This window comes from Sorex fumeus, unplaced genomic scaffold (assembly GCF_029834395.1).
Source record: "Sorex fumeus unplaced genomic scaffold, SorFum_2.1 ptg000044l, whole genome shotgun sequence".
Lineage (NCBI taxonomy): Eukaryota > Metazoa > Chordata > Mammalia > Eulipotyphla > Soricidae > Sorex > Sorex fumeus.
In genome coordinates, this window is record NW_026606101.1 from 50,837,871 (window position 1) to 50,851,466 (window position 13,596).

Consider the following 13,596-nt stretch of genomic DNA (forward strand, 5'->3'; position numbering starts at 1 on the left):
GCAGTGCTAGGAGCAGTTCCTGGCTCTCTGCTCGGAGATCACTCCTGGCAGTGCTCAGAGGATACCAGGTGCGGTGCCGGGGATGAAACCACATATACTAAATTTTTATAAATGAAATCCACAGGAGCCTGAATTGCACTTTAAAGTTAATCTGTTCCAGGGGAGTTGCCGGGACTCTGGATGAGATAAGATAAGATAGGAGCTCATCATGTCAGCCTCAATGCCTTTAGATTTATTCTTAAGTTTTCATAAAGCAGAGTTTAAAAACCACCGCAGCTATTATTGAGCATGGATCTATTTGGGGATTCGTAAATCGCGCACATTTAAACTTCACGGAAAGCATGCGTCTCTTCTCAAAGACGGGCGAACTTGATGTCAAGTGTGAAGCTTCTTTGAGCTCCGGCCCTGCAAGCGGGAGGGTCAGCGCTTACGGCCCCGTTCGGCAGGCCTGGTGCTCTCGTTTTCTGTTTCTTGTTCTGCGCTGACTCCCATATAATCTGTGCTGCTGTCCCGTTCCTCTTGCAGTTTCAGTTGACATTTATCTCACAGAAACATCTGCTTGCCTTTCTTTTCATTTCTTTATTTTAGATTTTGTGGCCACACCTGGCCGAGCGCAGGGGCTACTCCCAGCTCTGTGCTCCGGGATCATTCCCGGTAGTGCTTGTGGGGCCACGTGGTGCCAGGGATTGAACCCTGGCTTCCTGGCCTCCTCCGTGCAAACAGTCCGCCTCTCTGTCTCTCTCTCTTTCTCTCTGTCTCTGTCTCTGTCTCTCTTTCTCTCTCTACCCCCCCCCACCCCTCCCTGGCCCTCAGAACCATTTCAGTCAGCCCAGTTCTCCTTGTCAATTGACTTGTAAGTTTTTCCTTATATTTAGAAGTTGATGCGTTCCTCTTTTGCCCACATTATTCTGAACAACTGAAAGAGCATTTGCAAGAGGAGGATCACTTTGGGCCCTTTGTCTTTTCTGCCGTTTCCACTGATGCAAGAACCACACTCCCATCCTGTCCATCCTGCCCTCCGCACCCCCGCCCAGGTCCCCATTCATGGGATGAAGCTGTGTGAACTAGAAACATTCTCTGTAATCGATATGCCGTAAAACACCGTGAGACTTGTAACCATGCTGTTATTAACAACCCCCCCACCCCCCCACCCCGGCTCTTTTTGGTTTGTTTTAGGCTCTGGTTGGAGAGAAGGCTTGTTACCAATCCATCAGCAGCTATGGTGGCCAGATCTTTTATTTGGGGACAAAAGTAAGCTCTTTCTCTCGTGTCTTGGTGTTTGTGGGTGACGGGAGAGGAGGGGGGGGCGCTCCTGGTGGGAGGCCAGTGTTCACACCCACCAGGATAATCTAAAACATTTGTGAGTCAGAGTTTTTTAGCTAGTTAATCAATTTTCCCCCCTATGCACAGGCCTTTCCTTTCATCTGGGTTCTGAAAGGATGCCTTTTTTTTCTTGATTCCTGGATATACTTTCATATTTTTCTTCACATTTATGTTTTTGTGACCCAGAGGAGACCTTGTCTTGTATATTTGTCTCCTAATAAGATGACCTTTAGCTTTGATCATTTTAGGAGTTATAAAATGCACGGAAGCATTTGGCTTTGAAGAGAATACATCAGTGGAGTCAGAACTGTTAGTACGTTGATTTGTTTTTGTGCTTTTTAAAAAGCAATTTGGTTTTATGAAGAAAAATCCCTTTCATATCGCTGTTTGAAACAGTTGCAAGTTTGTACAGGAGATGGGACTTTTCCTTGTCTCTTGTGTGTAGAAATAGCACCTTCTTGGGCTGTAGACTTAGTGATTGAAGCATTTGTTTGCTTTGCTGTTTCATGTGCGCCTTGAAGACCCTTTAGTAAATACTCCTTATTATAAAACGTTTACTTAAAGACACGCAAAATGATGTCAAAGAGATCTGGGTCGGGAGATGAGTGCTGCAAACAAGCCTGTTAACTGGTTTTAATTTCCTTCTTCTCATTGTCTAGTCTGTGTACGTGATGGTGCTGAGAAGCTGGAGAGAGGTGAGTCCTAAGGAATGTCTGTTGGAGCAGTTGGATCGATAGCGTCTTAAAGTTTTCGTTTTGATTCTGCAGAAAAAAAAATCATTTAGACTTGTGATTCTAATTCAGAAGTGTACATCAACACCAGAGTCACCCTTGGGTATTTGGTTTGATAAAGCTCACTGTATAAATTAGAATTTGTTTTGGCTACGTATATCAGAGCTTGACATAATAGCAGTTGAACAGGATCTCTGCCTTACATGAAAGCGTCTGGAGGGAGGCAGGGCAGGGCCCAAAGGTGTGACTGCGGGGGGTTGGGGGGGGGGTTGTCTGCAGGAGGCTGGCCTGCCTCCTCTGCCTTCCCTGGGGGTCCACCTTCCCAGGGTGTTTGTGTGTTCCAGTCTGTTTCTGAGACTTGACCCACTAAGTTCACTTTTCAGGAAGTGAAAAAGAAGAGGTCTGCCTTAAAAAAACAAATACTTTTTTTTAAAATTTAATCACTGAGAATTACAAAATTATTCATGATTGGGTTTCAGGTGTGCAAGGTTCCAACACCAATCCCTTCACCAATTCCACCTCCCTCCACCAATGTCCCCAGTTTCCCTCCTGTCTCCTAACCGGCTTCTAGGGCAGGCACTTTTCCTTTTTCTTTTTTCCTTTTAGGCACAGTGGTTTGCAAAACTGTTTTGTGCATGTCACTGTACCTCCTTCCAGTGCCCTGGCCTCTACCAGAGTGACCATTTCCCCTGTCACTGTCAGAGTAGTCCCTTCCCTGACCTGTCCCCCTTCCCCCACAGTGGCAAGATTCCTGCTAAGGACCTCTTGGAGGGGGTCTTTTAAGGTGACAGAGCAAGCAACACTGCCACTTGTCATTGGCCCGAACTTGATTCCATGACCCAGCTTGGTCATGGTCATGGTCCTCCTGTTGTTCATCGATTTGCTCGAGCAGGCCCAGTAACGTCTCCATTGTGAGACTTTTTGTTACTGTGTTTGGCATGTCGAATACGTCATGGGTAGCTTGCCATGCTTTGCTGTGTGGGCAAGGTACTCAGTAGCTTGCCAGGCTCTCCGAGAGGGGAGGAGGAATCAAACCCAGCTCAGCTAGGCCAGTTGCACGCAAGGCAAACGCCCTACCAGCCCACGACCCAGCTCAGAGGAGCTTTATTCCTCCGTGCATTGGTGATGTTTGGGCTGAAATGTGGAACGTGACTCATGCAGAGGACATCCTGAGCACTGAGCCACGTCCTGGGTCTCCAGGGGGGAGTTTAGAATGTGTACACTGTAGCCTGTGTCATCTGCTCTCAAACATGACATTTATGACTCTGGTAGGGGTGACTGGCCTCTCCTACTCAGCTTCACTTTCCTGGACCTTGTGCCTGCCTACATTAGCCTTTACAAACACTCCATTATCCTACTGTTGCTTTAAGAAAAAAAATTTTTTCCCCCATATCAAAAAATATTTGGGGGGCTAGAGTGATAGCACAGCGGGTAGGGCATTTGCCTTGCACGCTGCCGACCTGGGATCAATTCCCAGCATCCCATATGGTCCCCCGGGCACCGCCAGGGGTAATTCCTGAGTGCATGAGCCAGGAGTAACCCCTGTGCATTGCTGGGTGTGATCCAAAAAGAAAACAAACAAACAAACAAAAAATATTTGGGATGTGGGGGAAGGGGCTGGAGAGATAATCCCAGATAAACCCAGGGTTAAGGCACCTGCCTGGCATGTGACTAACCCTGCTTTGATCCCTGGTACCACATGGTCCCCCGAGCATCGTGCAGTGTGGCCCTGAAACCCTCCCCCTTCCCATCACCACTGGGTTGGCCAGAGTGGTCTGGGCACTGCAGGGCCCATGAAAGCCAGCACTGCATCTTCGGGTCCTCGCGCTGAACCACTTGCCCACTTGGATAAGAATCGCAGAAGGGACCCCCAGGACTCCCGAGCGCTCCTTGGAGAGACGATGACCCCTCCCGGGGAAATAAGATCCTCGTATAGTTATTGGAATAATTCGAGCTACTGAGCAGTGAGTTCTGGAAAGCTATGAAGCAGATGAGGAATTCCGACTGGTGATTTGTCAAGACAAAAGCATCTGGCTTGTCTCATTCATTTATTTCAGAGAGTGGATCACCTCCTGAAGCAAGATTGTTTCACGGAAGCCTTGGCGCTCGCGTGGTCTTTCCATGAGGGGAAAGCAAAGGCAGTCGTGGGTGAGTCAGTCCCCGCCACTGGCACATGGCAGACATGTAGTTTTGTGGGGTTTCAGGTTTTGGGGGGAGGGGATGGGAGTGGGGGGAATGAATAATATTAGCCACTTACGGCACACTTTCAGCTTACGTTTTAAGTATTTTGTAAACACAGTATCAAGCTTTTATAGATTTTCATTGAAAAGGGTAACTGACAAACACAGGGTAGCATTGTAGAACTGTCCTCCCATTGTTCATCAGTTTGCTCGAGCGGGCACCAGTAACGTCTCCATTGTGAGACTTGTTGTTGCTATTTTTGGCACATGGAATATGCCACGGAGAGCTTGCCAGGCTCTGCTGTGCGGGCCGGATACTCTCGGTAGCTTGCTGAGCTCTCCGAGAGGGACGGAGGAATCGAACTGGTTTGGCCGCGTGCAAGGCAAATGCCCTACCCACTGTGCTAAAGACCTCTAAGTGCTGCTCTTTGAATTCTCTCATTTCAAAAGGAAAATTTAGTATTAGGACAGCAAAGGGAAGTACAGTGACCTGCTGTCTGACCCGGGAGGTGGGTAACGTGTTTACATTATCAGAGCAGCACAGCGACTCACATTTTTGTTGTTGTTTCGGGGGCCACTGCCCGTGCGGCTTCAGGGCTTCTCCTGGCTTGGCCCTCAGGGCTCGCTCCTGGCTGGGGGTGGGAGGAGGGGGGGATTGAAGCCAGTGCTCTCCCCGCTGTCCTGTCTCTCGGGCCTGGCCACCTCATATTTTGATACCTTGGGATCCCTGTAAATAAAGCTGTTGTCAGCACGGGTGAGGAATAGAATTCTAGAACGGTTTTACTTCGGCCAGCGTGAGCCCGACTTTGATTTTGTGCTGGATCTTGTGGTCTCTGCAGGATTATCCGGGGATGCCAGCAAGCGAAGGGCTGTGGTTGCCGACCGGGTGAGTCTTCTCGGGGGTGTGCAGTAGTCCAGCCCACTCTGCTCTCGGTGCCTGCCCCTGCCTTAGTGAGGGGCAGCAGCCGAGGGAAAGTGTATTAAAAGAATAAGTCAGATTATAATTCCCTGCTGTCATCTTGAACGCTTTCAGAATTCCTTCTTAACAACTTTTTTTTCCCCCCTTGATCGCCTTCTTATGAAGATGATAAAGTAGGAAAAGGGCCCAAAGACCCAGAAAGAAGTCGGAGGGACCCTGAGGGTCAGGATTATTTCCGAACCTAATTATAACCCACGGAACTTTGACATTTCCTCATTTTTTATAAGCTGATTAGTAATTATGAGAAATAACTGCCTGTACAAGTGCCGCCGGAGGTAGCAGATTTTATTAGTATTGTTATTAACATTTGATGCTGATATTTACCGTTGGCTTTGTTTTCCTCGTTCGTACTTGATTGACGGCCTTTCCCGTGGCCTTTCCTCCGCGGGTGCTGCGCAGATGCATTGGTGAAAGTCATACTCCAAATTAGTCTAAACATTCAGAAAAACACGAATGAAAAGAGTGGAACTTGATGACTCCTCAGACTCATGAATGATTTTCTCATTATCCGCTCAAAAGAATTGATTGTACTCTCTAGGGAAGGCCCGCACTGGAGGATAACTGGGGAGCTTAAGTTCTAATTTTCATTTGCGGAGCAATATAGATACTACTGAGGTCTAGAGCCTGGAGATATTTATAAGAAAAGATTAGCATACTAGTATTGTCCCAGCGGCTGGAAGAAATTAGGTTGGGGCTTTAAAAATAGGGAAACGAAGCCGCTACCATTCTTCATTATTATATCTTAAATATAACGACGTCTGAGCCTGGATTATGTAGGGTGGTCACATACAGTGAGTCTTAAAACATCTCAGAGATGTATTTTTATTTCTATACCAGGCTGTTTTTCTTACAGATGGTGGAAATCTTATTCCACTATGCAGACCGAGCTCTGAAGAAGTGCCCGGACCAGGGGAAGATCCAAGTGATGGAGCAGCACTTCCAGGTACGCCTTTCCAGGCCTCCTGAAGGCCTCGCTCCAACGGGCCTGACGCCTCTCTTTCATGTGTGTCTTGACTGGAAGAGCACCAGGCTCAGTGGACACACCGACACCACTACATCCTGCCAGTGGCTCACCCTTGAATCTCATTTAACAAAACACATTCCTTGTATGCATCAAGCGCATTGCTGGTATCCATCCCCCCTGCCCCCAATATGGCTTTCAGCGTTCGAGCTCCGTTTCAGGGTTTGCAGAGTGCTCAGAAGGAGAAGACCTTGAAGGAGCAGGTGCAGAGCCACGTGGGAGCATGGGAGGGGCATGAGGGGCACGTTGCCCAGCGCTCCTGCTTCTCTCAGTGCTGGTGAGAGGGGAGGGTGGGGCAGGAAGGCACTGCACCTGCTCAGATGTAGCTCTGTAGCTCTGCCTAGAAAGTCAGTTCTCCGAGGAGTCCCTCAGAGCAGACCAGTCTCTCCCTCTCTCTCCCCTCTCCCCACCCTCTCCCCCTTTCCCCTTCCCTCTTCCTCTCTGCCCCTCCCTCTCCCTCCCCCTCTCCCCCCTCTCCCCCTCTCCCTGTCCCTCTCCCTCACCCTCAGAGTGACCTGGGTAATGTTTATTAAATGAGTTGTTATTAAATGAGTTGTTCTGTTTGCTGGGAGCTGTGTTTCCTTTCCTTGCACTTTTATTAGAGCACTGTGATTTTCAAACTGATTCATAGTTGAGTTTTAGACTCAATAGCAGTTTATACAGTATTATAGCAGTGATGTCACCACCAGTGTCAGCTTTCCTCCACCAGTGTTCCCGGGTTCCCCCTCCCCCCCCACCCATATCCTCCACCATGATTAGGGGCACCTTTCTAAGTTTAGTTCTTAGAGATTCGGTCTCTTGAGTTCAGTGTTGCTGACTCTCTGGTTTGGATATTTGACTCTATCCTCCTTTAACACTACCTCTGGACCTGCCTCCCCTGACCTGGTCCCTGTTACTTCTCTTCTGTCTCTTCTCCCCCTCTCCTTCACTCTTCCTTTCCTTCTCCTCCCTATACTCTGGGGCCAAGGTTGGTCTGGCATCCCCCTTTTTCAAAACATTGCATTCCCTCATCCAGTTGTTCCAAATACCACATATAAGTGATGTCATCCTCTGTTTATCCTCCTTCTTCTGGCTTACTTCATTTAACACGATGTCTTCTATTTCCATCCATGTTGCTGTACACTGCATGATTTCATCATTCCTCACGGCCGTGTAATATTCCATTGTGTATACATACTACATCTTTATGAGCCACTGATCTGTCGTTGGCCATCTAGGTTGATTCAGAATCCTAGCTCTCGTACTGAGTGCTGTGTTGCAGATCTTTTTCTTCCCCCATTCCTAGAGCCCTGTCTCTTCCCCCACCTCCTCTTAACAGATAGTTGAGGGTCCAGTTCACAGCCGGCAAATACCTTCTAAGAATGATGGAAAAATTTAGGCTTTGGGGGAGGGGGAAGGTATATACGGTGTTGATCACTTGTTTCCAAACAGTTCTTAAAAAATATGTAAAAGCCTTTCTCTGCTGTGAGCGATTCAGAATGGACCGTGTGTGGGATTGGGCACGAATGGGCACCTTGTGGCCTACTGGTGCTGGGCGCTGAGTGATAGAGAGTAGATAGATAGCATCCATGGTCCCTGGGCACCGAGTGATAGTGAGAGGGCAGCCACGGTCCTTGCTATCTCGAAGCTGACAGTCTACCAAAGAAGCTTCTCTTGTGCACATTCATGGACAGATTTAGAAGTCTAGGGGCACTGAAGTTCTGGCAACCAGGCACAGGGGACATCTTCCTCTAGTTTTGATTGAGGCTGAGTTTTGGAAGCTCAGGTGACAGATAAGGTAGTTAAGTGTTGGTTCTAGGGAGGACCTGGCTTTCTGCACAGTTCACTTGAACACCACAGTCGTGTGTTTTTAGCAGAGCCATTTTAATTACTGTTTGACACACAGCCCCTTCAGTTTATCAGTAAAGAATGGAATGATAAAAAGAGATCACCTTTGGCTCAGGAATGCAGCTCAGGTGGTGGGCCACGTGCCTTGCAATGTGTAGGCGTTGGGGTCCGTCCCTGGCACTTCGTATCTCTGCTCTTCCTGCACGACCAGGTGTAGCACTGAGAGCCCACCCCCCACAAATCCAGGTACTGTGGGGTGCGGATATGCCCCCAGCCCCTCACCACATAAAAGGAGAGAGAACTTAGCCAGGAGATAAAGCATTTGGGGGCAGGGCTGTTGGAGCACAGGACCTTGTCAACATGAGTAATTTTTAAGTCAGTGCAGAATACATCGGAAAGAAAGCTCGGTATTTTAGCAGGACGCTGTGAATTGCCAAAAGGTTACCAACCTTGATGGGAAAGTTAGCTGTTAACCAAAAGAATGACATTTAGGAAAGAAGTTTGGCCTTTGGGAGGTAGACTTTGTGGTGCATGCTCAGAGTCGCTAATGAGGGTCCAGTGTGTAGATAAGCATAGAAACTAATGAGGGGGTGTGCTGTGTATAGTATAAAAGCTAATGAGGGATGTGTGTTGTGTACAATATAAAAGCTAATGAGCTGTGCACGTTTTGTGTTCCCACAGAAACTGATGAGGGATGCGCGCGCGCGTGCGTGCGTGCGTGTGTGTGTGTGTGTGTGTGTGTGTGTGTGTGATGTATAAAATGAAAAGCACCAAGCTGGGGCATAGCAGCAGCAAAATAATTTTTAAAAAGTGATGTTCTAATGGGAAAATGTGAAAGACTCTCAGCTTGATAGGGATCTTAGATGATGAATTTTAATACAAAATTGATGAAGAAGTAAGCTTCGTGGTGCTGTGTTCCCTAACCGCCTAGATAATCTATTGGAAGTTTCCACTAGAAAGAAAATCTGAATTTAAAAAAAACAAAACAAAAACTAGTTTGTTAATGATCTAGTTGTGTAGGTGCATAGGATCCAATGATGGAAATCGGTATTCTACATTATATATGGCTTTGGGGTCACACCCAGTGAGGCTGGGGCAGCTGCTTGCAACTCTGTGCTCGGGGTTGCTTCCTGGGGTGCTAGGATGGGAAGCTGGCCCCACCCAGCATGCAGCCCTTCACGCCATCTCTCCGGTCTGTATGTGTTCACCGCCCGCCAGTAATTGAGGAGGGAGGAGCCCTAGACTTCTGAGAGAAAACGGTCCGTTTTATTAATTATTATTTTTTAAAATTTTTATTAGTGAAACACCATGAGGTACAGTTGTAGACTTACAGACTTTCATGCTTGGGTTTCAGTTAGACAGTGATCGAGTGTCCATCCCTCCACCAGTACCCATTTTCCTCCACCACTGATCCCTGATCCTAGTGTCCCTCCCACCCCCTCATCCCCCCCCCCCCCCACCCATCCCACCCTGTCTCTGTGGCAGGGCATTCCCTTTTGTTCTCTCTCTCCTTTTGGGCGCTGTGGTTTGCAAAAGACTGTAACGATGGGTCTGGGGAGAGAGCTCGGCGTTCTTCCGCTGGGATTCAGGTTTGACTTTGGTACCATATTCCCCCTCCCCAGCACTGCCGGGTGTAGCCCTGGACACTCCTGGGCACTGCTGGGGTGGCTCTGGGCATTCTCTGCATCCCCTGAAGGCTTCCCCCACACACAAAGAGACTGCAGTAATGGTTTGGAAAGTACACACCACGCGACTACTTAAATTGTAGAGAGCAGGTATTAAATGTGTGCGTATGTGCATATGTATCTGCGAGGTGGGCGGGAGACACTGTTTCTCATGGTTATAGACTCAGAAGAAACAAAGGGATTCATAAAGAACAGGAAATTCCTAAATTTTGACATAATAGCCACAAACATTTCAAAGGGAAAGAAGACGGGGAGCAGTGTTGGGAGACCCGAGCCACAGAGCACAGAACAGACGCAAGCAGTGCAGAGACGCAGAGGACCAGAGGCCAATGGGGAGGCCCACGGCCCTGTGGAACCAGCAGCAGGAACAGTGTGGCCCCGCAGATGCTGAGAAGGGCTGTCCTCTGAGCAGAGGCCGCCTGGCAAGGGCGGGGTTAAAAACATCATGGTACTTATTTTATTTTATTTTTGCAGAGTTCAGATGGAAGATTTTATTAAAGAGAAGGAAAAAAAGAAAGGAAAAAGGCCAGGAAGCCCCCACCCCTTATCCCCCATAAGAGGGAGGGAACTCTCTTCTGCAGGATTGTTGTGATATTAATTTTAATTTAATTCTCACAACGGATCCACTTCTTACCCCCATTTTATTTTTATTTTTATTTTTTTTGGTTTTGGGTCACACCTGGTGACGCACAGGGGTTACTCCTGGCTCTGCACTCAGGAATTATTCCTGGTGGTGCTCAGAGGACCATATGGGATGCTGGGAATCGAACCCAGGTCGGCTGCATGCAAGGCAAACGCCCCACCCGCTTTGCTGTTGCTCCAGCCCCATTTACCCCCATTTTATGTGTGAGGGAATTGAGACAGAGGTTAAATGACTTTCCAGAGCAATGTTGCTGATGCAAGGTAGCGCTGGGGTTCAGATCCAGATCGTTTCGTCTCTACAGTCTTGCCGCTAACAAGCCATCTGACTATACGTTTACTATGCATTTTTCAGAACCAAGTGCCAGGAAAGGTTTAGTGATGGGGGTGGACATTAGTAGATGGTCAAAAATTAGACTTACAATGAATAAGCGGTTTAATTAATGCTTACCGTGTGATAGTACAGACACTGTCACAGCCCCTTTTTTGCATAGTAAAAATGCAAATTTTAATTTTTATACCTCTATGAAGCAGTTGCAGATATTACATTTATGAATGAAACCAAGGCACGTGAGCTAGCTTGTTCTAGGTCAGATCGATGGTGAGCTGCAGCGCTCAGCCTAGAATCCAGGGCTTTGGGTTTCTTTGGGTCTATATTTGGGCCTCTGGGCTCCAGCACTTCCTAATTTGCTTCTCTTCACATGAGCACAGAGAATGACTGGTCTGAAAATTGGAAAGTCCAGACAAACTGTTCATTGAAGACCACTGAAGCCCAGAATATGTGGCATAAAGCTGAATAATTCAGATTGTTCCGATCTCAAGAACTAGTGGAATTGAATCTGGGATGTCACTTAAACAGTCTGAACCATTGTTAATATTTTATGCATTACTTCAGTTTTCAAAGAAGCTTGATTCAGTCTAAATGTGGAGGCTTAAGAAGAGGAGGCACGATTAATTTCACTTAGATGACAGTTTTATTCTGGAAAAGGTCATCTTCCACCCATGAGGAAAAGTGAAATAAATGTATAGTTGATAAGACAAAAACAAAATCAGCCATCATAAGTGTTTAACTAGAGCACTGGGACTGGGCAGTAGTATAGTGGGTGAGGCACTTGCCTTGCTTGCAAGTGTCCTGGTTTAGATCCCCAGCACCAGGAGTGATCCCTGAGTGAGCACAGGGCCAGGAGTAAGCCCTGAGCACTGTTGGATGTGGCCCCCAAACCAAAAATAAAATATTTAATTACGAAATAACAAAATAATTAAATATGTTATTTGCGCGCCTGCTGCCTTCCTTGGATGTGGTAGCCGTTTCTCATTGCTACTTTGGACAAACTGGCAGGCTACCGAATGTAACCTGCCCACACGGCAGAGTCTGGCAAACTCCCCGTGGCATACCCAATATGCCAAATACCAGTAACAATGATGGGTCTCATTCTCCTAACTCTGAAAGAGCCTTGAATTTGGCACTTTTTAAAAAATCTCAGGGCTAGGACGAAGGAGACGTTACTGGGGCCTGCTCGAGGCAGTCGACGAATAACAGGATGGTCGTGATCATGATCGTGAATTAAATAGGTTGGCTCAAAGTGAAGAGTCACTTTAAAGGAGCAATGAAAGTGTCACACTTCCCTATAGGGACCTGATGTGTTTGTGTGCGCATGCTGTGAGTTCACCTGAGAATAACCGTGTTAAACTTATATATTGCCATCTGAAAGGACTGAGAGGACGGTATATTCCTGCATTTGCCTATGATGTAACGTCTTGATTTCTTCCAAGTGTTTGCCTGCATTTTCTGTCATTCACTGTGCTTAAGTCGATGAGTAAATAGGATAGACGATAGATTTGTAGCTGGATAAATATCCCTACCAAAGGGCATTCTTGAGAGGCTGACTATAACTTATATTGTAGCATACTCACCTAAGTTTTTATCGTTAATTGGGATGAAGATGGGATTGTCAAATTTAGGTCGCACGGAGGTCCATGTAATCATTAGGGCGTGAGGTGGAGAATTTCACTGGGTAGGAAATTCAGCATGTCAGTAGTGTACTGAGCTCCAGGCAGGAAAAAGTAGTTGCGCCACTGGACTCCTTGCTGAAAATAAGTTCTCTCTGCTCTTATGCTGACAGGATGGTGGAAGGGTTATAAACAGTGAGTTAAACACATACACACATGCACATGTACACGCACACACACACACACACAGGGTTCTTTCATCTGAGAAGAAAGTCAGAGGAGATAAACCCACTTGCGTGCGTGCACAACACACACATACACACAGTTCTTTCATCTGAGGAGAAAGTCAGAGGAGATATACCCACCTGCGCGTGCACACACATACACAGTTCTTTCATCTAAGGAGAAAGTCAGAGAAGATATACCCACCTGCATTCAGAAGATGAATTGTGGCTGTGTAAGCATTTACAGGAGAGCGGGACAACCTGGTTAGGGTGGTTGGAAATCAGAATACGTAGTTCAGTTTCAGTGGACCTGAAGTCCAGGAGCTGCTGCTTCAGAATTTATGGCTCTTGGACTCAGTAGCAGCACCCAGCTACTGCAAGTATAAAAATCCAGGAAGACTGACCGACTGGCCCGGAATGTTCTGGAAAGACCTCTGCTGGATGGGAAGATGCTGCATCAGTCTCCAAAAACCATCCCTCTCGGGATGCAGGTACCCTCTAATCCGCTGGGTTGAGATGCCTTTGAGGACGGGTTTCTGCTGCAGTCGAAACGCTGCGAGCTTCCGTGTGACCAGTAGGTGGCACTCACGACTGCTGCCTCTACTCAGTCCTGCGTCCTGGCTGTGCACCTCACCCCTCCCGATCCCCGCCTCTGGGCCTGCCAGGCCCATCAGAATTTCCTCTCCTCCAGAGTCGCATCAGTATTTTGTCCTGCCCTAATTATAGAAGGCGTTTTTGGTTTTTTTTTTTTATCTTCTGATGGTTTTGATAGGTTGTGGCCTTTATTTTTCTAGACCCTGAACCTTTTTACTAGAATTCGTAAAACCCTAGAGGGATGGGCAGAGTGAAAATATTCCGTCTCACAATAGTTTTGCCTTTTCTCTGGCCAAACGTTCATCGTCTCCAAAGTCAACAGCGAGTAAATCCCATCTTTGTCTGGCACAGTCCCCAATAGTCTTGATGCCTCCTATTTGCACATTATATTTGGGGGGTGGGGTGGGGAAGGGCTGCTGGGGTTGTTCCCAGTGGGGTGGTGC

The 13,596-nt window shown here is 47.4% G+C and overlaps 1 protein-coding gene across 2 annotated transcripts in view; it reads left to right on the plus strand.

Moving 5' to 3' along the window:
• VPS8 (VPS8 subunit of CORVET complex) overlaps window positions 1-13,596 on the plus strand; it is a 257,750-nt gene that overhangs the window by 64,660 nt on the left and 179,494 nt on the right. For both annotated transcript variants that reach the window (XM_056121586.1, XM_056121585.1), the window contains exons 16-20: window positions 1,177-1,251; window positions 1,983-2,018; window positions 4,112-4,202; window positions 5,074-5,120; window positions 6,067-6,156. In XM_056121586.1, coding sequence (XP_055977561.1) covers window positions 1,177-1,251; window positions 1,983-2,018; window positions 4,112-4,202; window positions 5,074-5,120; window positions 6,067-6,156 — 339 coding nt within the window. The remainder of the gene's footprint in view (window positions 1-1,176; window positions 1,252-1,982; window positions 2,019-4,111; window positions 4,203-5,073; window positions 5,121-6,066; window positions 6,157-13,596) is intronic.